General features: G+C 34.5%; 1 protein-coding gene across 1 annotated transcript in view; it reads right to left on the bottom strand.

The window, feature by feature from the left end:
* FAP (fibroblast activation protein alpha) overlaps positions 1-21,940 on the bottom strand; it is a 37,364-nt gene that overhangs the window by 4,983 nt on the left and 10,441 nt on the right. The window contains exons 8-22 of the mRNA XM_066322886.1: positions 21,651-21,771; positions 21,010-21,164; positions 19,833-19,936; positions 19,355-19,490; positions 16,466-16,510; positions 14,658-14,762; positions 14,502-14,572; positions 13,849-13,902; positions 13,396-13,520; positions 12,127-12,174; positions 9,163-9,261; positions 8,370-8,439; positions 6,985-7,179; positions 4,598-4,652; positions 2,102-2,201 (exon numbers count right to left, since the gene is read on the bottom strand). Of these exons, the coding sequence (XP_066178983.1) occupies positions 2,102-2,201; positions 4,598-4,652; positions 6,985-7,179; positions 8,370-8,439; positions 9,163-9,261; positions 12,127-12,174; positions 13,396-13,520; positions 13,849-13,902; positions 14,502-14,572; positions 14,658-14,762; positions 16,466-16,510; positions 19,355-19,490; positions 19,833-19,936; positions 21,010-21,164; positions 21,651-21,771 (1,483 nt within the window). The remainder of the gene's footprint in view (positions 1-2,101; positions 2,202-4,597; positions 4,653-6,984; positions 7,180-8,369; positions 8,440-9,162; positions 9,262-12,126; positions 12,175-13,395; positions 13,521-13,848; positions 13,903-14,501; positions 14,573-14,657; positions 14,763-16,465; positions 16,511-19,354; positions 19,491-19,832; positions 19,937-21,009; positions 21,165-21,650; positions 21,772-21,940) is intronic.

Below are 21,940 nucleotides of genomic sequence, written 5' to 3'. Positions count from 1 at the left end.
AGAATTGGGATTTTCTATTTTGTCCAGTTTGATACACTGTATTAGAAAAAAATTATTAAAATATAGAAAGGAGAATCCTCTCAGGAAAAGAAAATGAATCAATATACTCTTGTTCCCATAGCTGATTATGTATCATTTACATTTGCTACCAGTGAGAGCTAAAAATGTGTTCTATATCTCCTAGATCAGCCAAGCAAGGCTTCTGAAGAGAATTTGTAATATAAGTAGGGAAAAAAAAATAAAATTAAGTAGCCTATCTTTTATCAAAATCTTTTATCATTCCACGAAAACAGAAAATGTGCAATATCTGTTGTCAACACAGTGTCAAACAACCATATCGGGCTCAAGTTTTCAATAAAATAGGCTCTTTCTGAATGGCTGGCATTTCTACAGTATTCTGAGCCAATTTTTCCACTCTCTTCTACCAATAGAGCTACAACAAGTCCACAGAGGTCAGCAGAATTGCATTATAATGACTAAGTGGAAGATTCGGCTTGTCAGTTATTGAGGAAGGAAAAGATGAATTTATATAAATTTTAAAAACAACAGTCACAGATATAATGCTTTTAACTATACATGTCCCTGAATGGAATCTTCCTTTCTATCCTATTACTGTTCAGCTGTTATTAGCTCTCACTCAAAATGGAGGGGGGTGAGACAGAGTCTGACAAAAGATCATGGTCCAGAATCTCATCTGTGCATCTAAAAGAGGGTTGGACAGAATTTAGAAGCTCTAGGGGCCAGGACATCCTCTGATACTGATACTACTCAGATGTAACAAGGATGTAACATCCTGTAGTTTTGCCCCTAACACAGTTCGCCCTAATGTTAACATGATCTGTTTGCCAAAACTTATGACTCATGACTTCCTTGTTTCCTTCCTTCCTTAGTGGAGGTCCATTTGCCTGTTTGGATTTTACAGTGTTTTCAGCAAGATTCTTTACTTGCCGCCTGAAAATTCAGCTGATGTAGAGATTGAAATGGTGCAGGTCTAATCTGCTTGAACTTAAAACTTCACTTGAATTGTGATGCTAGGACAAATTTTTATAACCTGTCTTTTATTAAGAGACTTGCAAAAGCAGCACTTTATGCCTGCATTCTGGAAATAATTTTGTGATCATGAGTAAAAATGTCTTAAAAAATCTTGATGCCAGTGAAAACACGAAGACTATGCTTCCTGTGTCATACAAATATTTTCCCCTTTGTTTGCAAAACACCATAAATACAAGGAATGTCTGTGCTAGCAGTCAGGGAAGGAATCTTTCCCATTTAACCAAAAAATTTTCTCATAACCAAGACTTCTTAGAAAACGACCATATGCTAAGTAAATGTGTTCGAAGTGCTACATTTTACTCATTGAAAATATTCATGCCACGATTTTTTTTTACACTAAGGTTCCTTAACACCATGCCAAAAGCTTAACAGGTCGGCAAGTATGAGTATGTGCCTGCTTTATTCACACAGGAAGGCCTTGAGAATATACTCCCAGTGTTGTTTCCTCTCAACAGTTTGGAGCCTAATCCATAAACATAAATAAAAGTATGAATTGTAGCAATACAGGAGATATGGCTGAGAAACAATTAAAGGGAAAAGTATTTAATTAAAAAAATATATATATTGAACACAATGGTCCTCTTTTCCACTGCTTTTTGGAAACAATTTTGCAGTCATCAGAAGTACTGATTCCTGACACAGGTCATCTGTGGTGTCAGATGTTGAAATGTATTATGATTCTGTTACTGGCAGATAAATCAGTTCAGCTGTTTCTGAATTCAGTGATAATGTTTTCACAGGATTTTTAGGCAGATCACTCCTTAATAGCAGTTTATTGAGAGGTCTTTATATACTTACTGTTACAGAAGTGCATATGGAATTATCCAGACATACCTTCTTTGTGACAAAATCAGTTCCAAACTGCCAGTTGCACTCAGCTATTTTCAGCAAGAAAAACATTAAACTTAAGGTCTTAAAAGTTTTAAATCTAGGTAATTTGAATGTCTTTATGTTTCAAATTGCCAGTCTCCTGCAATGATTTAATTTAAGAAGTCATTAAATGCTACATTTTGCTTTCCAAGTCAGTATTTATGACAAGTTTCCATACCGTAGTATTCCCAGCTAGAAACAGGAGCCACAGCCATTCCACATTTAAATACTCCACTGCCAGATCCAAGTGCCAAAGAAGTTACATAGCCACCATAGGACTAGGAGGAAATCACAGACAGTTTTAAATTGCTTGTGAAGTATCATTCTGTTTTCTGAATCAAAGTCATATAAATTACTTCCAAATTAACTACTTGGCTTTGAATGCACAAAGTAACAAAAGGTTGATTTTTTTTTAAATTAATTTATTGACAGCAAATGGATCTGATGTAATTTCTTGTCAGAGAGATTAGATAATTTTATCAAATCACTTCTTTTTTGCTACTTCTTCCATGTTTATCACAGAATACTGCTTTTATTACCACTTACAATCAGAGGGAAATTTAATTTGGTAGCTTCCTTCACAGTAATCTAATGCAATCTATAGCTCAAAACAGGGCTAACTTCAGATGTAAATGATACTGATCACAGTCACATCCAGAGTACACATCCTCTCCACTCAATCTGCTTCAACAGTGAGCAATGTTGTTTTATTTTCTGTTTCCTACAACCAAACAGAAACTTTCCTTCTGGCAGCTTGTTTTCATTGCCTCTCACCCTTTCAAGGTGAGGTTAGAGGTTAGAGGGTTTTTCCCTCCCTTAAAAAACTATCTAATTTTTGCTAAAGATTAGCATATTGAACCAACTCAATCATCAGTACTAATATACTCATCTACTTCAGCATGGAGCAATTCCTCCCTGCTGCCTGCCACTGTTCCTAGTATTTTCTGGCCTGATTCCTCAAACTGGGACCCAGGAAGGAAGAATAAGTTCATCGCTGTAAGAAGGGTAAAGCAAGTAAGCCTGGATATAAGAATAAATCTGTGATACTGAAATGGGGCTAGTTGCTGAAACAGGAAAATAAAGTAAATAAAAAACCTTTGGTTTGGCTCTCACAGGATGTGGAACTGAGGTCAGGAAAACTCCTATGAGGTCTTTTCAAAATAATGGGTTTCTGTTTACTTTGGAATGGAGGAAGGGATAAAAATATGATGTGTCATGAAAAATTCTGAAGATTACTTCAGTAGCACATGAAAGACTAAGGGAAATAACCAGAATTATAAAATATTTTTTTTGGTACAGAAGTTAAGTTAGTCTATCCTCTTGACTTTTCAGCTTGAAATGATAGTAAGGGATATAGTAGCAGAAATAGAAATGCGTAGAATTTTTCCAACTCATCCGATTTGCTCATTTGATCTTTCAAAAAATCAGTCCACAAAGCTAAAAAGTAAGGAATTAGGATTGGGCAGATAAACATATTCACTGTAACAGCCCAAGAGAGAGAGCTCACAACCCAAATTACTTTAGTGGTTATTTAAGAGCTTTTGGCATCTTGAAGAGTTTGATGAGTCTGAGCACGAGTTCATGCACACTCGCCAAGCTGCAGCCTATAAATAAGGGAACACATTTCAACTCCTTTCAAAGCTTACAGACCAGGAAATGGTATAATAAATTGGAAATAAATAGGAAAGAAAGACTAATAGGTTTGCCAGTACTGCCTTTATTTTAATATTATATCCACTACTGGAATACAATGTGCTCAAGCTCTTACTTGGTTCTGGAAACACTGTGGTGAAATAAAATATGATGTGATTTAAAAAAGAAAATATTTTCTTGAGGCCTTAAATTACCTAATGTCATGTTAGAATTATTCATTTCTCAGTGTTTGTGTCACTTAATTTCACCAGATGGTATCCATTTTATTCTGCTGTTACAGTAGTAATTGTACCAAAGTAACTTAAATATTGGTTGGTAGAAGCTTCATAGAAAGATTTTAGCAATTCTGCTCATGTTCTGTCTAAGATCAGGCAATACATCTGGCTATTAAAGATTCTGGGAGCATTACAAACACAAATAAAGGAAAAAAGCAAAGATGAAAAATAGACTGGCTAGTAATTTGGAATGACTCCCATACTGTCTAATTTTTCCATATCTTGACTCTCATACTGTCCAATTTTTCCATGTCTTGGTGAAGCTGTCAATGTTGTAACCCCTCAGATTCATCCCTGATGACCATTGCAAAGCCAGCCAAGTACACAATGATTCAGGATGATGCAGGGGTCACATTTTCTGATGAGAGATAGTCATAGGACTTTTCTCACTATTTTAATCTCAGATCATAAAGGAAAATACTTGAATTTTGATACCATGCCAGTAAGCCCCTAAGTTAAAAGTAAAGCCAAATAAAATGTCTTAATTTGGTTTAACTTCCAGTCCAAACAATGTATTAGACATGAGCTTTTCAAAATTCCATCTTGAGATGCCAAAGATTCATTTTTGGGGGCTTGAACAGTTGCAATTGAATGTATTTAAGTACCAGCAGGAACCATCCCCTTTGGCAACACCATCACACATTTGCAGAAGAAATTTTATACACATTTAAGATAGAACCAGGAGGAACAAAAAAAACATACTGCAGGATTATTTAAAGATTGATGTAAACACTCCAATCACTTACCCAGCCCCATATTGCTATTCGTTTCTCATCAATAAAGCCCATTTCTATAAATTTTCTGTGGAAAATAAAATCGCAGCAATAAATGGATTATTATTATTACAAAAAATGGCTAGTACAATAACAAAATAGCAAAAAATAGTTTTTCCTTCCCTTTTTTTCCACATATCCCACCAATTTGAGCAAACTGACAATCAACATAGCCTGCCTGATTTCTACAAAGCATCAACTATTCAACCAATAGGTGTTGAAAGGGAAGAGGCAGAATTTTTCCTTAAAGAATAAAAAATACTGAAATTAATACTTTCATCATAATAATTTTTGTTCCAGTGGATGAGGATCATTTTCACTGCTTTAGTGCCAAAGGTACTGGATTACCATAAACATTCAGACTTTATAGTGTAAGATACTCAACGTACTGATGTCACAGTGAATTAATACTTCGATTTCTCAATAGGAACAGTATCAGCTTCTGAGGAGATTAGGGATTCCCTGGAGAAATAAGCTTTTGTTTTATGTGCCTGAAAAATAAAAAACTCTTGTGGCTGCTTTAATAAAAAATAATAATGAAGGACTCATCTACTAATGCTCCAAGTAGGTAATAAGCTTGAAATGTATAAAAGGTGCGAAACTTCTTATGCTCTCAAGAGTCAAACAGGTCAAACACAACCATAAATATTAGGTCTCCTACAAATATCCTGCATCAGAGTGTGCAGACTGCATTTCTAAAGATGTATTACCAAAAGAGGATGAGGCAAAAGACCACAAAGGGTTGAGAGTGACAGATAAACACAATAGGTTCAGATATGCATCAGGACACATAGTAGCATTATTTACTACCACAAACCCAAGTGAACTGACAACACCCAAAATGTGGGATACTATCTGGGTGGGACAGAGTCAGAAAAGCCAAAAAATTACTCAGCTTTTGTTATATTACTGTCTTAATCCTGGGGGTTCCACCTGCAGTAAAAGCCCCTCCAGGAACTTCCCGCTAGAGTATAGAGGCTCTCTAAAAATCATGCATCTTAATCCATGTGTTAGGTCAGGAAGATGGAATGCACTACATTTAACTGAACAAAAATTTAGTCTAAGTGCTGAGAGAAAACTGGGAAGTGTGAAGTCTGAGGTCATTTTTTCATGGCCTATTCTCAGCAGATTTTGCAACTGCAGAATCAGTTTAGGTTCCCTCTGATATTCCATGTTTGAGTGACAATTCAGAATAAAATAGAAGCATTCTTGTGATATTTTGAAGTATGTCACTCCTCATAGAAGTTTCAAAATAGAAAGTAAAATAATGGAATAACAGAAAAATTTGACATGACATACAGCTATTCTGTTTCATTTATCACTGAAAAGGATAAGAGTGCATTTATATTTTTAATATTGAAGAGGAACTGAATTATCACAAAGTAGAAAGGAACAGATCTCCTCCTCACACACACTTGTAAGTACAGGCAGTGCTCTCAAACAAGCAGAGAAAGCTGTGAAAACCTGGGTTGCCACATCCAATTTCCAGCTAAGATACTTGAGTACCTTAGTCAAGTCTGGAGGAAATAGGGTGTTTACTGTTGCACCTGGAAATCTATCTATACTTTGATGGGCCAAATTCCACACCAAAAGGCTAGGCTAAATTCCTGCCCTGCAGTCATCTCTGTGGGGTTCAAACTAACACTTCCTCAAATGCTCGCTTTAGCAGTGCTTGCTACTGCATCTGTAAAATTAACAAGACAACCTTTCTTTGCAATCTTCAGCTTTCGCTTCCTCCCAAAAATCTCTGCATAGGGAATAGGTTTCCCCTGGAACATTTTTACATGTTTTCATGGGGAGGAGCAGCTGTTGGGGAACACTTATAAGGGGACCTCAGGTACTTTCTGTTGTTCTTAACTATCCCACAATAACATAGAATGCAACTTTGTGACTCGCTGACCTGTACAACATTTGTGTCAGATTCGGTTTCACTAGAAGCTTCTTATTTGACGTTTAGGTAATCAGTGAGATAAATGCCCATGTATCTTTGGCTAATCTCTATGGTCACTGAAGTAGGCTTGCCCTATAGGAAATAACTTCATTAAAATGGATAATTGGCTTACTTCTCGCCACTGATGATTGTATTTCTTTAGGCTTAGGATTGAAGCCTCTGATGATTCCCATATGCAGTGCGAGTGCTGAGGTCCATATGTGGACTTAGTGGTATATGGACTTAATATACCAGACAAAACCTCACTGATATCAAGCAGACACTAATATTTTATTTTTACAAATGTTTTTGTCTTATATTCTGGAGACCTCAGGTCTTCAGCAGAAAGGCTGAGAATTCAATATTTCTTTCACCCTACTACTTCTTGGTATGCAAATACAGCAGCTACACAGGGAGATAATCTACTTACTTAACAGCTGAGATTTGGTCCTCAACTTCATAGACTCCAAGTCTTCGATATACTGCATGCAAAATCTTGTCACCTTGATAGGCTGTCCCTCTGCCATCCACCAGAGCAACGATAATTCCCTCTTTGCTTGCAAGATAGGTTATCCAGCTAATGCTAAAGGTTTCCTTTACATTCTGACTGCAAGGTCCTCCATACCTGTGAGAATAAGAATTCACACATTTTCAACTCATACTTACAAATTTATAAATGGTTATTGGACACTGGAGTATAACTATTGGTACTGATAACATTTTCTCCACATGTATTTTGCTACGTGACTCTGGTTCGGAGAGCTCAGTAGACAAACAGTTCTACTACTATTTTCATGTTGTTATGAAAGTTTGCTATCTAAAATCCATTTTAATTATTTAGGTCTTATTCCTAAGGCAAATAATTAGTTGCAGCTCAGACTAAGTGGTGCAGTATCAGCTGCTTGAACTAAATGGAATCCTTGGAAGAGCCATCCCTCAAATAATTAGTTCTTTGCTCTCTCTAAATTTCTTAGGAGTAACAGCCTTTTTGGTGCTTTTCTGCTTTTTTTTGCATTTGATTTCCACATGCGGTCAGTAATGCCAAAGAAAACGAGAAAAAGAATTACAGCTCCTTACACTTTCTGGCTATTCCCAGACCTTATTTTTTCACTAGGGAATCATGTGCTGTTGGAGCTGGGGGCAGAACACACCCCACATAGCTGAGCAATACAGAGACACTCCTCATGAGAATGGCCTAATGCAAATTACACATTTGACCTCAAGGACAGGACTCTTCTACTCTAAACTTCAAACATATTTAGCATTCTTGGACCTTTGGATCATCACTTGTTAATAAAAAATGATGTGAAGTTTATTACACCCACTTTTTTTTTCTTCTTTCTTTCACCATTGTAATTTTTATTGCCTTTTCTGCCTGCAATAAATTATGTCAAATGCTTTTAACAAGCAAGTCCACATGGCTTAGTTTTCTTTTCTTCTTCAAAAATGAAGCAGGTTCTTACATTTTTTCATATTAGCAAAGCTGAAATCAATAATTTCAGACTGTCTCATGATAAACGGAAACAGCAACAGAGCTAACGTCTACAAGAGGCAGCCCATATGATTTTAGCCTTTCTCTTTGTCTGAGAAAGTAATCCTTACCATGCTAAGATTAACATTAAAATCCTAATCAATCTCCATTGGGATGAATTTCTATTCCAGGAATACACTGAAAAAACCACAACAAACGAAACAGAACTAAGTAGTTTTGCTTTTGCTTTATAAAATGTTTCAAATGTCCCAGGTTTTGTTAAATTAGAAAAAGTATGTTTTCTAACAAAACAAAAACATTCAAAGGAAGGAAGAGCTACATACACCTGAATAAGCAGAGGGTACTTCTTGGATCTATCAAACTCTGGAGGCAGAAGCATTTTGTACCACAAAGCTAAAAAAGACAAATTAAAACAACATTCTTAATGGCTGAAATGACTCTTCTAGGCATAATCCAGAGTGTGGTGTAACAGTATATGAACATGAATCAGCACATAGTACACAAAGCACGAACTGTGAATCACAGAACTGATGCAATTAACTGTTTATATTGAGCTGTTGAAGAACAGCTTTGAAGAAACCCACATTTACTTTGATTTTGCTATGCATTAAATTAGTACTTCACAAAAGTCTAGGTTCTCAGTTTTTTCAGATGCCTAGAAAAGAATAACTGTTTTAAGATTATCAGATATTAATTTTGGAAACTTTACACTGATTTATTACTATGGGATACTGTTGGTAAGTCACTACTGAAAAGAACAATGCAAGCAATGTCAGTATAATGCATAACACATGAACGGCGTTTTACGTTTCCCATTATTACTACCATATGATATTGTTTTTATACAATATTTAAACTCTTTACCAATAGTGTTAAAGATTTTTTTAAAAACTTGTGTTGTGAAACAAATGTATTTTAACTACTATTTTACTGAGAGACACCCTGAGGCATAGACAAATAAGCTGTTATTGAACAGGGCAGAACCAAGCCTCTTCTTCCCAATCTGACAGGCCAATGACTTTGTTCTACAGAAAGACAGTATTTACTATAACAAAAATAAGGCAAAATATTAAAATGGTAAGAATAAAAAGTACAATAAATACATGTAATTCTTACTTATACCATCCACTTCAAGCTTATTAATTTCTTCTTTTGGCAGTTTGATCTCTTGCAAAGCAGACTGCAATTCCCAATTGTCTTCCAATACTCTGAGCTCTAAGTAAAAGAAATGCCTGAATTATTAACTGATTTATTGTTAATTTCTCTTCAGTAATTAAGATTCCTTTACTTTGTGTTATTAGAACAGAAAGAAAATCTGTGAATTTTACAAGCAGAGTAATGAAATCCACTCAGACACTTCTAATTGGATTTGATCACATAGTTAAATGAAAGAAAAGCACTGGTATTGCAGTGCACAAATACTCGTTAGATTTTTATAGGATGTACATTTTGCAATGCAAATCATTTCACATGTTGCCTCTGAGTGTTAGAGTCCCGCATGTTAAGAAGAAACAGCTTTCTCCTGCAGATCCCTCATCCCAGTTTTGTAAAATGGGGGAGCTAGAAATGCAAAATTCATGGCATTGTGCAAAACACAGTCCTGTATCTTCTCTCCTGCTTATCAGACTAACATCAGTTTAACCTCTGAGACCCTTGGGCAGTGTGGTCAAGCACATGGTCCTCAGGGAATATCTTATTTCTGGGAAATGCATGAAATTCACTTTCTCAAGGGGTTGTGGCAAACCTTCACTCAACCACTGTATGACACGTTCCTACCCAAAGACACTGGACTTACCATCTCACTGTCCTTATCACTGCTCACTTAGTAAGCTTTTTTCTTTTTATTTTTTCTTTAATTTTTAAAATCTAAACCATACTTACATTTATTGTTTTACTTGTTTTAGACCAAATTTACAGTTACATAATTTAAAAATTACTATTTAAAATTTAATTAACTTACAGGACAGACTGCACAACTGTGTGTTATAAATCCATTTGGTCTTGTTTATTTTTGTGTTTTCCAATGAATAGTGAGGGAGGAAGAATATTGTAAATTTATTGGCAATCTGTGACTTTTAGCCTCATTTTCATTATGAAAGAAGCTTTTAAAACTGCAGGACATTTTTCTTTTCTTCCTTTACCTTTATTTCTTCCTTGTTTCTGGAAATGTTCAAAAAAGTATGAGAAGTATTCTTTTCTCAACATATATTGAGCTAGGTAGTGCTTAGGGCATGACAGAAATATAATACTGGAATTTGTTCTTTCAAAGTACTCTTGACAAGTTTTGCAGATTCAAGTGGGGTTTTTTATGGTTGAAAGATCATTCTGCTTTCGGATGCTCATGCAAACTCAGCTGAACTCTTTTTCATCCTTCCCCTCAAAACTCCTGAAACTTCCCCATCACCCCGACTGAATTGTAGGCATCCTGGAAGGAACTTTCAAACCGATCTATGTCAGTTTAACTGTCTCCTGCTAAAATTCATGGGTGATATAGTTTCAAAATGCTGCCAACTGCAACAAAAATGGATTTACTAAAAATAGTTTTGCACCACAGAAGAGATTATGAAAGCAAGGAACTGAAGGAAAATTAATTCAAAAAAGGTAATGAAGAAGTCAAAGAGAACTTGAATTTGTTTTTGTTCCTGAGAATAACAGCACAGAAGAGGGAGGCATGATGAAACCAGTGGTGAAAATCCATTCCAGGAAATTGTTCTTTGCTGCAGAGAGGTTAAGAAACACATAACTGCAGTTGGCAGTATGCATTTCAAGCAATGCATAGTTTGATAAGACAGTAGGAGCCCTTTATATAAAAAGTAACAGTAAGTCAGGAAAAACAGAGAGCTATAACAATGGGCTAAATATATTAAAAAAATCCATGCATGCTCTGTATTTAAACCTTTAAATCTATTTAAACCCTGCAAAAGAAATACCAGAACACAGTGTTTCTATACAGTAACTGCAAGACACGTTAACCTATCTTTTCCATTTTTAAGTTAATTTAAAAAAAATTTAAGTGGTTATAAAATAAGATGTACCAATTACTACTGGACTCTAAATAACATGATGTTGCAATTCACTGACTTGTACAGAATCATCATGGATTAAGTTAGTTTAACAATATTGCAGCATTTGTCTTTCTTACATTTTTGTGTGTCTTTTGGTCAGACATCACTGAGTTAACAGTGAGTTATCAGTGCAGGCTGAAGTATAAGGACCATTACACCTACCAGCTCATTTCCACTGATAATTGGGGAAGGAAGGGAATGCCAAATCATTGAAGTTTATACAGAACCATGCTAGCTTTCAACATTCCAGGAACTGAAGGCTTAAAGATGGAGAAGAACTTTTAGGAAAAATAAACAAGGGTCAGAGAGAGAAGATTTGCTGCAGAACAATTAATATTTTCATAGTTAGAAAGTTCCTGCTTGGCTAGGTTGCAGTCTTCACTCAAAGGCTACTTAAAGAATAAGGACTCTGAATGTTTCTTGATGAAGATCACACTTTGTATCAGTAATTACACCTTGTCTGAAGCAGTTATTTGAACTGATCATCTGAAAGAGCTGCTGCTCTTCTCTGACATCTCTACTGATGGCTGAAGAGGAAGTCATTGATCCAAGTTCTAATTTCACAGCACAATGGGTCAAACTGTAAACTCTAAATAATACACTATTGTCTTGTGTATAAGGTAGTGTTGCCTCATGAAAAAGAAAGCCTTGTGTTCATCCAAATGTGAAAAGGAATATTCTGGAAATCACAGTAATGTTTTCTACAAAGTTTGACTCAAAATTTAGTAGACCAAGAGTTGCCCATGTACATTTTATCTACAGTGTGTAAACAGGAAAAACAGCAGGATGCTATAAAAGTGCTGGACTCAGGAACTGAGTTAAATGCATTGGTGCGTTCATTCACATTTGGATTTTACTAATGAACAAATCTAGAAAGAGACTAGTTATTTTAATACCGAACAAGATGAAAGGCTTCTTGATCACAATCCTAAGTACTGCATTAGAAGACCTTGATCTGGATTAGAGGTAAAGAAATATACCAATTACTCAGAAATGGGAAGGATACTTGCGGTACCTCTATCACCACGGTTCTCAAAAAGAGTAGAAATGGGAATCCCAGGACCTGTTGTAAGAATGATAAAAAAATCAGTTTACAGTTTGAAGCTGGAATTTGGTGATGCAGTGAGTAGTACATTAAAATTGGTAACTGACAGGAGTTAAAGAGCTCAAATTTGATGCAGAAATCTGAATCTTCTCTGCCATATAACTCAGTAGTCCCTGCTGCAATACATAAGGTACTGTGTGTACAAGGACTTGCATATATACAGGCACTGCTTAGCAAACATTATAGAAGCAACTTTAAATTTACTAACGCTTCCTCCCTAGAGATGAAGTGACATCTAGTTAATACCTGAGATGTGATTACATAAGGTGAATGCAGAATTACCAATGTGAAACATTCTTCTGAGAACATGTCTCATCGTATTTGTGAAGGTAAGTGCCTTTCACATGGTGACGACCTTACTGACTATTTTGTGCAAGGATGATTGAAAGGTGTTGTTATTTGCTACATTTGGTTCTCTGCTCAACAGAAGTTCTAAGGAACTTTTCAGCTGATCAGTCGGTGCAGAAGCACAAGAACAGTAAACTTTACATAAAGTAAACAAAAGGAAAACCTTGGATACTCTTCCCCTTTTTTTTCGATTGTGATGTCACTGTTTTTTGAGTACAGAAGTGGATGAAACCTCAGATCACTGAAATCACCTAATCTATTACAGAAGAGCTAAGACTTAATTTAATACTTGTGTCTTGCAAGCACATTCAATGATCACGTATCTAGAACTGAATTTTTCTTAGATCACTTAATGAAAATGTTCTCAGGTGCTAAATAGCCAATATTTATGGCTGACACAGGTCTCAATAATTTCAATTGGGAGACACAGTAAAGTAGTTTCTCACAGCTAACTTTGATGGCATTAACTGGAAAACAGTATATGTTTCTAAATCCTGCTCTGGCTGCTGCAAGAAAAAACACGGCTCTCATAAACTGGATTAAAATCTGTTTTGTGGCTGAAGGACATTCAAAAACTTGTTTCTAATTCTCAAAACCCCAAGCTTTTTGTTGAAAAAGTAAGAAAATCCTGAATATATCTGTATTTACTGAAACAGCTTCACAAAATTTTCAAACATGTGAAGTCTCTTTCTGGAAATTTTTCCTGGTTATTGTGAAATTTCTGTGAGTCATACAAAAATAATTTGGGATAATCAAATTACAGTATTAATTACAGTGCTGATAAATTTTAAAGAACAACTGATTATATGTTTGCTCCCATGCCATACATACCATAACAGATCAAGGCATAATACTTAGAATGTTCACTGAATCTTGCTGTATAATACTGACATCTCTCTTTTCTTAAATTGCAAGTAATGCATTGTTTTCTCATAGGTTTACTTCCAATGCTGATTCTAAGAGAAAAATCAAATTAAAAAATGGTCATTTTGCTAAAATTAACTTTACATGTGTCTGTCTCATATTCTTGAATGCAGGCCCTGTACTTTCAGAACAGTTACTTTAAAAATAAACATTTGGTCTTTTTATCAAATTTTCCCAAGATTGTATTTAAATGTTAGATGTCATTTCTCCTCAACTATCAGATAGAATCTGAGGTTAAGATTTAGTTAAAAAAGCTTGTAAAATTACACATTAAACATCTTGAAACGAAATTGTTTTATTGACAAATCCAGACATCTTCTATTAACCTACTGTCATTAAGATAATGTTGATAACACTTACTTGTAAATATTCCTTCTTCCTGGATAACCTTCAAATTCATTGCTTGAATAGAAGCTGAAAATTCATTTATATGTTAATAAATAATCCATAAAGTGATGACCTATGAATGAGCATCAAGATGAAAAGCCATCTTGGAAGTTAATTTAGACTTTTTGAGATTTCTGCATGCGATGGAAGAGTAGTTAAGCTTATATACCTTTCATTTTAATAAATCTTTGCTCAGACTATGATTAGGTGACACATAAGCCATATAAATAGGAGTTCTATCTTAATTCTCATGAGTTAATCCCTCCAATTATGTAAGCTGTTTCTGTCTATACAGTAAGCTGAATGAGAGATCATAAAAAGACAAGTAACTGTAAATTGTGTGAGAGTTAACCACATGATTAAATTAAGTGTTTTTAAATAAGCCTCTCAAAGATGGGTGATAAAAATAAATAGAAAACTGAGGGCAATTTGCTAAGAATTTTCCATAAGTAAATCATGTTTACAAACCTATACAATACCTTAGCATACAAATTTGTTCTCCATGTATTCAGATTAAAAAAAAATTACACCTAATTATAATCTGACGAGTCAACAAACAGTGTTCAAATGATTAAGCGTTGCTTTTACTGACAACACTCACAACCTTTTTTCTTCATGACACTTACATTGCATCATTTGTTACTCTGAAAATGTATATTGCCTCCCATTCTCCACTTGTAACTTGGATTGCATTCTCCTGTGTAGCGAGACATTTAAGTTACTGAATATTGTAGAATTCTTTCAGGACAGTACATCAATGCAGAACACTTTGCTTGACTTACCACAGAGCCATTGATGTAATGAATATGCTTATAACCACTTTTATCACTAAAAATTTTGTAGTATGAACTGCCGTCTGATGTAAAATATGGTGCAGAAACAAAGAACTGAAACAATTGAAGAAAAACAGTAGATGAGACATGAGACTGTCCAAGCTGTTTAGAAGATTATACTACACATGCTAAAAGTAACAAGACTACAGACTACTTGAATCAGTTCAAATGGGACAAACTGCTTTGCACAAAAAACTTTGCAAAGAGTATTTTGCAGAAGTATTTTGTACCTGTCATGTTCAATCTCCCCGTGATCACATTACAATTTCTGTCATTTGAGATTTCTTAAACTGATAATATAGATACCTCAAGAACATCACAAATTAGAGTTCTCTACTTGTAAGTGGAATAATTTGTATATTCTGAATGACCTTTCTTTAGTTATTTAAAAACAGGCAGAAATTATTTTTAACAAATAAGTTTCTGAATAAAGCTAATATTCATGAATGGTGCCAGACTGAATATTCTGTGGAGCTCAAAGTTTGGCTATTTCACTGAGCAAGCATATCATCAAAGAAATGGATATCTGAAGTTTCCCATATTATTCCACTAATTTTAAAGAACTGATTATTCCAGATAAGATCATTCAAGTTTTACTTCCTTTCAAAGAATCACTTCTTTACTAAAATTGTCAGTCAAGGTTGAATTACTGCAACCGTAATTTTTGTTTTCAAAACATAAAGACAGTAGGAACAACCTGCAAGTATGCCAAATATAGTCAAACATTCCTGAGTATAACTTTTGAGTAATATTAACTCAAGCTCAACTAGGACTTGTGACCACAAGTTAAATTCTTCTGGAGACTGTATCTGTGATTCCTAATACTTGAAAGCCCATAAAGGCAAAAAGCTGGGATTTATGTATGTGTGCAAATTCTTTAGCTCTAATAAAAATCTGTCATCAGAACCTCAATTTAAGTATTTAAAAAAAAAAAAAGTAAAATAACTAACCCTTGTAAATATATGATCTTCACATTAAAACATCTCTTTAGGGACAGTGCACTGAAAATTGAAGCTCATTGTTAAGTCCACTGCAGGACATTCAGGCAGTGTGAGGTTCACACACTTGATTCTGTTAACTTCCCCTGCCTGAGAGTAAATATAAGCAACACTTCATAATTACTGCTGGACTATATGACTGTAAATACTGACCTCATGCTCTTACAATTTCCTAGTGATTTGTTTTTACTGCAAGTTTCCAAAGGTATATGGTTGTCTAGAGTTACTGGGCAGAGAAAACATCTTTTGCTAAGAGGCAACTCCAGGGAACTATTGCCTGCCATTCTAAGTGGATTATCTTACCTTGAAGGTTCCCCCCTAGCTAAAGATACAGCACTAAAACTGTTCTGAGTGGACAAGTTTTATTCTTAAGATATTGTGATAGCTGATTTTATCCCTTGCCCTAGTGTCACCAGAGGAATTTGACATCTATTCTTAGGCTCCATAATGCTTCTAAAGATTACACTGCACTATAAATCAACCTCTTTTCATTACTTTTCTCCCTTCGTTAATTTCTGTCTCGACCAACTTTCCTGTCTAGTCAGTTGGTTGGACAGAAATAGGTTTTTAAATTTAGAAAGCAGGTAGCCAGATACTCCATCTAGCACAGCATTAAAAGTCTCAGTCCTACAGTGCAGCAAGTCTAAGCAGTAAAGATGTATGTCTCGGAAGGGTGCTTCATGTTTCGAAACACTGACGGGAAGATGCAGGAAGCTGTAGCTTTTTAACTGAATTAAAATAGAATACAAGAAAACCTACCCCGCCTGCCCATCCTGTTTGACTCTCTTCTATGTGCTGTTGATTCTGAAAAACAAAAGCAAATGTACATTCTTTAGGAGGATTGAATTTATGGAGATTCAAAATCTTCAAATAAATCAGTAGCTGCTTGTAAAAGAGAATTTTAGAATACTTGCTGTGGAGATTCAGGGACTTGGGGGTTGTCTAAGTAAATAATATTCTTGTATTAAGGTAAGTACATTAATAAATTATTGTTTTTAACGGCTGTCATCAAACTTAAATAAAATTCAAAGCAATTATGCAACCTTTTCACTGAAAACGAGCATGGACAACTACTTAATCTCATTAATTCTTTGGCAAAAATCCGAAGTAAAATAATATCTGGAATATTAATATTAAAATTTTCGTGTAGATTTTCAGCTGGTTTATATTTTCTTTGATTTCAGAGCTGTGATGTTGATTTAGAGCACTGGATGATGTGACTACTAGGCATCCTGAGACTATGAATATAAATTCAAAAGATCTTAACTCCTTGTTCTTAAAGCTGATTTGGAAACAGCCTTATACTGAGCATGACTGATGCAGCAAAAGGAGCTTTTACATTTGCACTTACGTCTTGCTTGTAAAGTTTCTAGAGATATGTTTTAAAATTCTGCATTCAATCAATGTATTTCTTTTTTTTATCCTGCAAGTTTTTCTTTATACTGTTCATTCAATACAGTATTTCTTCACAGTCTGAACTAAAATTAACAAATCTGCTTTCTAAGGAATATGGTTTGTATTTCTTATCCTCAACATAATCTCATTACTATTTAAAATCACATGTTCTCCCTTCTAATTTAATCCCTACAAAGTGATTAGAGGAAAAGTTGCAGGTCCTTGTCCCTTACAAGACTATGTAGTATTTTGCAAGGGCTCCACTGAGCTACTAACTGAAAAGATGGATTTTATTTCTTTTTCAGATAAAAAAATGGGATGTACTGTTTTATATCTGCATCCTTAACATTATTTTCTATAGACTCAGATTATTAAAACTCCGATCTTGATGACATTAGGGATATATCTAACTTCTCTCATTTGAGTAGTCCCAATTTCACCTGACATATGCGCCATTTTTTTACTCATGTGAATAATTCCACTGCTAATATTGGTTTTTGTGTTCTAGTCACATGAGCAAGAGTTGAACATGGGAACATTTCTGATGAATGGACACTTTAGGAACATCTTGCAGATTATATTTTGTTATTATTTTCAAATACATAAAACATAGCACATTTATTGTACATTAGAGGCTCGATGCAATCTGAATTCAACAAGAGAACTATTTTTGCCAAAGGAAATGTTCAGAGATATACTTTCTAATGGCAAATAGAGCTAATGCAGCAGTCCCATCTGTTCACACTCCTGCAATTGGCCATTTGTGCAAACTTTAATGTGATAAAAGCATTGTATCACTGTATAAATATAGAATTATAGAAACGTCAGTAGTGACTCCATAAATAAGGTTTCATGGAGAAATGCAATTAAACAAGGATCATGAACACAGTCCTGAAAGATGTTAATTGGTCTGGTCTGGTCTGGTTCCAGCAAAGCAATTAAGCACATGCTTAATTTTAAACACACAAACAGATCTATTGAAGTAAATAAAACTGGTTATGTGCTAAAAGTTAAGCTTGTGTTAAAGTACTTCAGTGGATTGTGGTGGAATACTAGAAACCTTATATGTTTTTTTCTTTCTATTACAATATGCAATTAATAAAATATAGCTTATTTGGAGGCAAGATGCTAATGTACCTATAAAGTGGAACAATTACTTAGGAAATAAAGCAAACACTGCATTAAATATGTTTTTTTCCTAATAAATGACAATATCTCTCTTTGGAATACTACTTCAATGACTGTTTTTGAAATAATAAGACCTTAAATTCCCTTTAAGTTAGCAACAATTTTCAAGTAAAAGAGGAGTAAAAATTATTTTCAGTTTGAAAAGGCCGTGTCAATAAACTCTGAATTTATAATTTATCAGTTATACAGAATACTTTTATAAATATTCTTGCTTTTTATTTCCCATTAGTTCAAAGTTTTATTTAATGTTAGTTTTAATAGACTTTCTGTACCATGAACCCTAAGAACAAGACAAACCAAAAGCACCAATACTAAAAGAAAACAAATGAGATCTCTGTGCTAGAGTTACTGAAATTTAGAGTTGTCTTTCATTCAGGATCTACATGAATTTGTCTGTGTATACACTTTTGAGGCTTTACAAGGCTCTGTTCTGTTCAGCAGACCATAGTCTCCTTTCCCAACTTACTGAATCATAGAATGACATACTGAAACCAAAACTAGTTACTGTTGCAATTAGCCTGAAGTTTTCTTTTCAGATCTGATTGTGTTTCTGAAAACTTGCCTAGCGTCTAGAACTGCATGATTTGATAAAACAGAAGAATTTCTTCTTCCAGAAAAACCTGCCTTACTATTAAAGTGTATGTTTTTTCAAATAGTCTAACATTAATCTAAAAGGACGTGATGTAGTCAGATTTAGTATGGAACTTCACGGCATAATAAAATTTTCTATAAAAAATTAAAGATCCTATATGGTTCCACTTTTGAAGATGCTAACACAAGAAGGAAATAAACATTACTGAAAGCATCTCAATAACATTTTTCTGGTATCTGTTGTTGTTCGGTTGTTATTTAAGCTTCATAAATAAAAAAGTGGTGATTTTATTTCCATTATTAATTAATGAGTAATTGATATTTTTCACCCCTCTTCCTGCAATTAAAATATTGAAAAAGGTATCACTAGTAGTAAAATATTATTTTGACAAAACACTGTAAAATGTAATTATGGAAGGCATTAAAAAAATGCTAATTTCAGTAATTTTGGACTTATATTTCCAACTTGATTACCTCAGGACAGTCCCAAGTATTTAAATGCTCTTTGAAGTCACAAATAGCTAAGACTGAAAAATTCTGTATTCTCTTCAGCCACTGCACACAGATTCGAGTATCTGTTACCCAAGTAAGCCAAGTAAAATAGTGATCACTAAAATATAAAAAAAAAAAAAAAAAAAAAAGGAAGAAATGGCCGTTATTAAACAACAGGAGTATGGAAGCATTGCTACAGATTGCATCCCCATCCCCCACATTGCTGTCTGAAAAACAACAGCAAAGATTCCACTGTTTTAGGGTACTTTTTTATCCTTTGTACCAATGTATCATATGGACAGCTAAAATGAAAATACAATATTTCTAGTTAGCTTCTGATCTTTCTAGGAGTTTAATATGGCAGTACACTGTTAGAAAAACTACAGAGGGTCAAGCATTTAAAACAAATAGACAAAACTCTTTTTTTTTTTACAAGAAAAGACATTTGAGGGCACACTACCTGGATGCTATGATTGCAGGAACTGGCACCTCCTTAGGCCCAAATGCTTCAGAGTTAATAGTGTCTACAATAAACACTTTAACAGTAGGATTTTTAGCTCCAGCCTTCAAAGAAAATGTTTTAGGTTATTAAAACCAGAGTCTGAATAATTCAGGTTGGGGAAAATCAAAGTACTTTTTGCAGGAAAGTAGACAGGTTACAAAATATAAATTCAGTTGGGTATAACAGAGCAAATGGTCTTATAAGATCTCAGAGTAACAATGTGGCAGTAGTACATACTTAATTTTGTATCATTTCAGGTATAACAAAAACCTTTTAAACATTTGAGTTTAGGGCCTTTCTCTATAGAAAATGTGCTTGGTGAGAATCATTGTTCTGTTTGCAGCGTGGGTCTTTGCAGCACGTTACCCTGACTTCAGCACAGACCTCCAGTTTATTCACATCACTGCAAGTGCTGTTTGACATCCCAGCTGGGAAATGGTTGCTTAAACTGATTTCATGGTTGCTTCTTCACTGCATACGCTATCAGTTTTTTAATTCTTCTCCATGTGTGGTCTAAACCATCCAGTTTTACTTTAGAAATGTGACCCAGCTGACAGGTGAGCAAATTCTTAAGATACATTAACATGATCCCTTGCAGTCATATGAACATGATAAGAGTCGAGAGAGCTCTCTAATACATGCTGAAGAAATGCAAACCCAAAACCTTCTTGCCTTAGATCTGGCACTTGAAAGCCATTAAAATCCAAAGCCCCTTGAGATCAAAAAGCGCTATGAAGTGTGCAAATAAAGTGAAGCTGCCATAGCCTTTATTTTTAAAAATAAAAAATAACTTAGTCTTATAATTTATTTACGATAATGAAAATTAACAAGTGCGTAGTTTACGCACCAGAATAAGTGAACTGCATCAAAAAATATTAAGGCTTTACAATGCAAGCCTGAACTTTCACATAGGCTTTTTACCTAAATGAGTAATTCCATTTATTTCACTGACATTATATTTAACATTTTGTACGTACCTACAGCTTTTCAGAACTTTGACCAAGCTTGATTTCTTTCATTTAAGTCACAATGGATTTAGCCATGGTAATACTTAAGGAATTAAGCACAGTTAATTTTCTCATTGTCGTAAATAATTTCTCAACAGAAAGGAAGTCAAAAGAATGATAAAACATACCTTTGGGTACGGGATGGTGATTTTTCTAGGATACTGGTCCTCACCAAAATATGAATACTCAATAACTGGAATGTCAGAATCATTAAATTGTACGTATGCTAAATATCTTCCACTTGGAGACCACCACAGGGCATATTTTGTTGCTAGCATCTCCTCTGAGGAAAAAAATAGTTTATAACTGTAATCTACCATCCAATCTATTTCAGCACTCTACTCAGCAATCAAGATACATAAAGATAGTCACACTAAATAAATAACATCAAACATCTCAAAACATGAACACAGATCCCACTTAACTCACTTGGGATTTTCCTGTGGCATGTTTTTAACTTATTTTTGGATGCACTGAAGTGCCAAATTTTCACTGAAATTAAAACTTTAAATCTTAATTCCCAGCCTCTGCCTTTGCATCAGAAGGAAGACAACTTTGTTGAGTTTTGATACAGTTTCAGTAACAAAGACTCAAGATTTTGGTAATGTTTTATGAAAACAAATGCACTGTACTGCAAATCCAATACGGAGAAGAAGTAATCCTTAGGGCTTAAAATAAATTCTATTATCACAGATATTTTAAAATGGATTGTGAAAATTGGAACCAATCTAACCACAGCAATTGTTGTTGCCCTTCAAGATTCACTTACCTTCATAGACCCAGTCAGGAATCCCATTAAATATTTCATTCTGTTTTCCATCACTAGTTATTTTAATTGGTGCCTCTCTGGGACTTTGTTTCAAATAGATATTATTCTGGTATACATATACCTAAAGACAAGAAAGATTTTTTACCAGTACAGCAATAACAGGATTAGATCAAAATTTTCTGCAGTCAATCTCCTTAGCAAGACCTAATGAATACAAAATGGGAAATGATATAGTAATACCCCTTGTAAATTCTGCAAGAGTTGGTACCTCAGTAAATAAATTATACATT

This window comes from Sylvia atricapilla, chromosome 7 (genome assembly GCF_009819655.1).
Source record: "Sylvia atricapilla isolate bSylAtr1 chromosome 7, bSylAtr1.pri, whole genome shotgun sequence".
Lineage (NCBI taxonomy): Eukaryota > Metazoa > Chordata > Aves > Passeriformes > Sylviidae > Sylvia > Sylvia atricapilla.
This window is presented reverse-complemented; position numbering and strand designations above follow the sequence as displayed.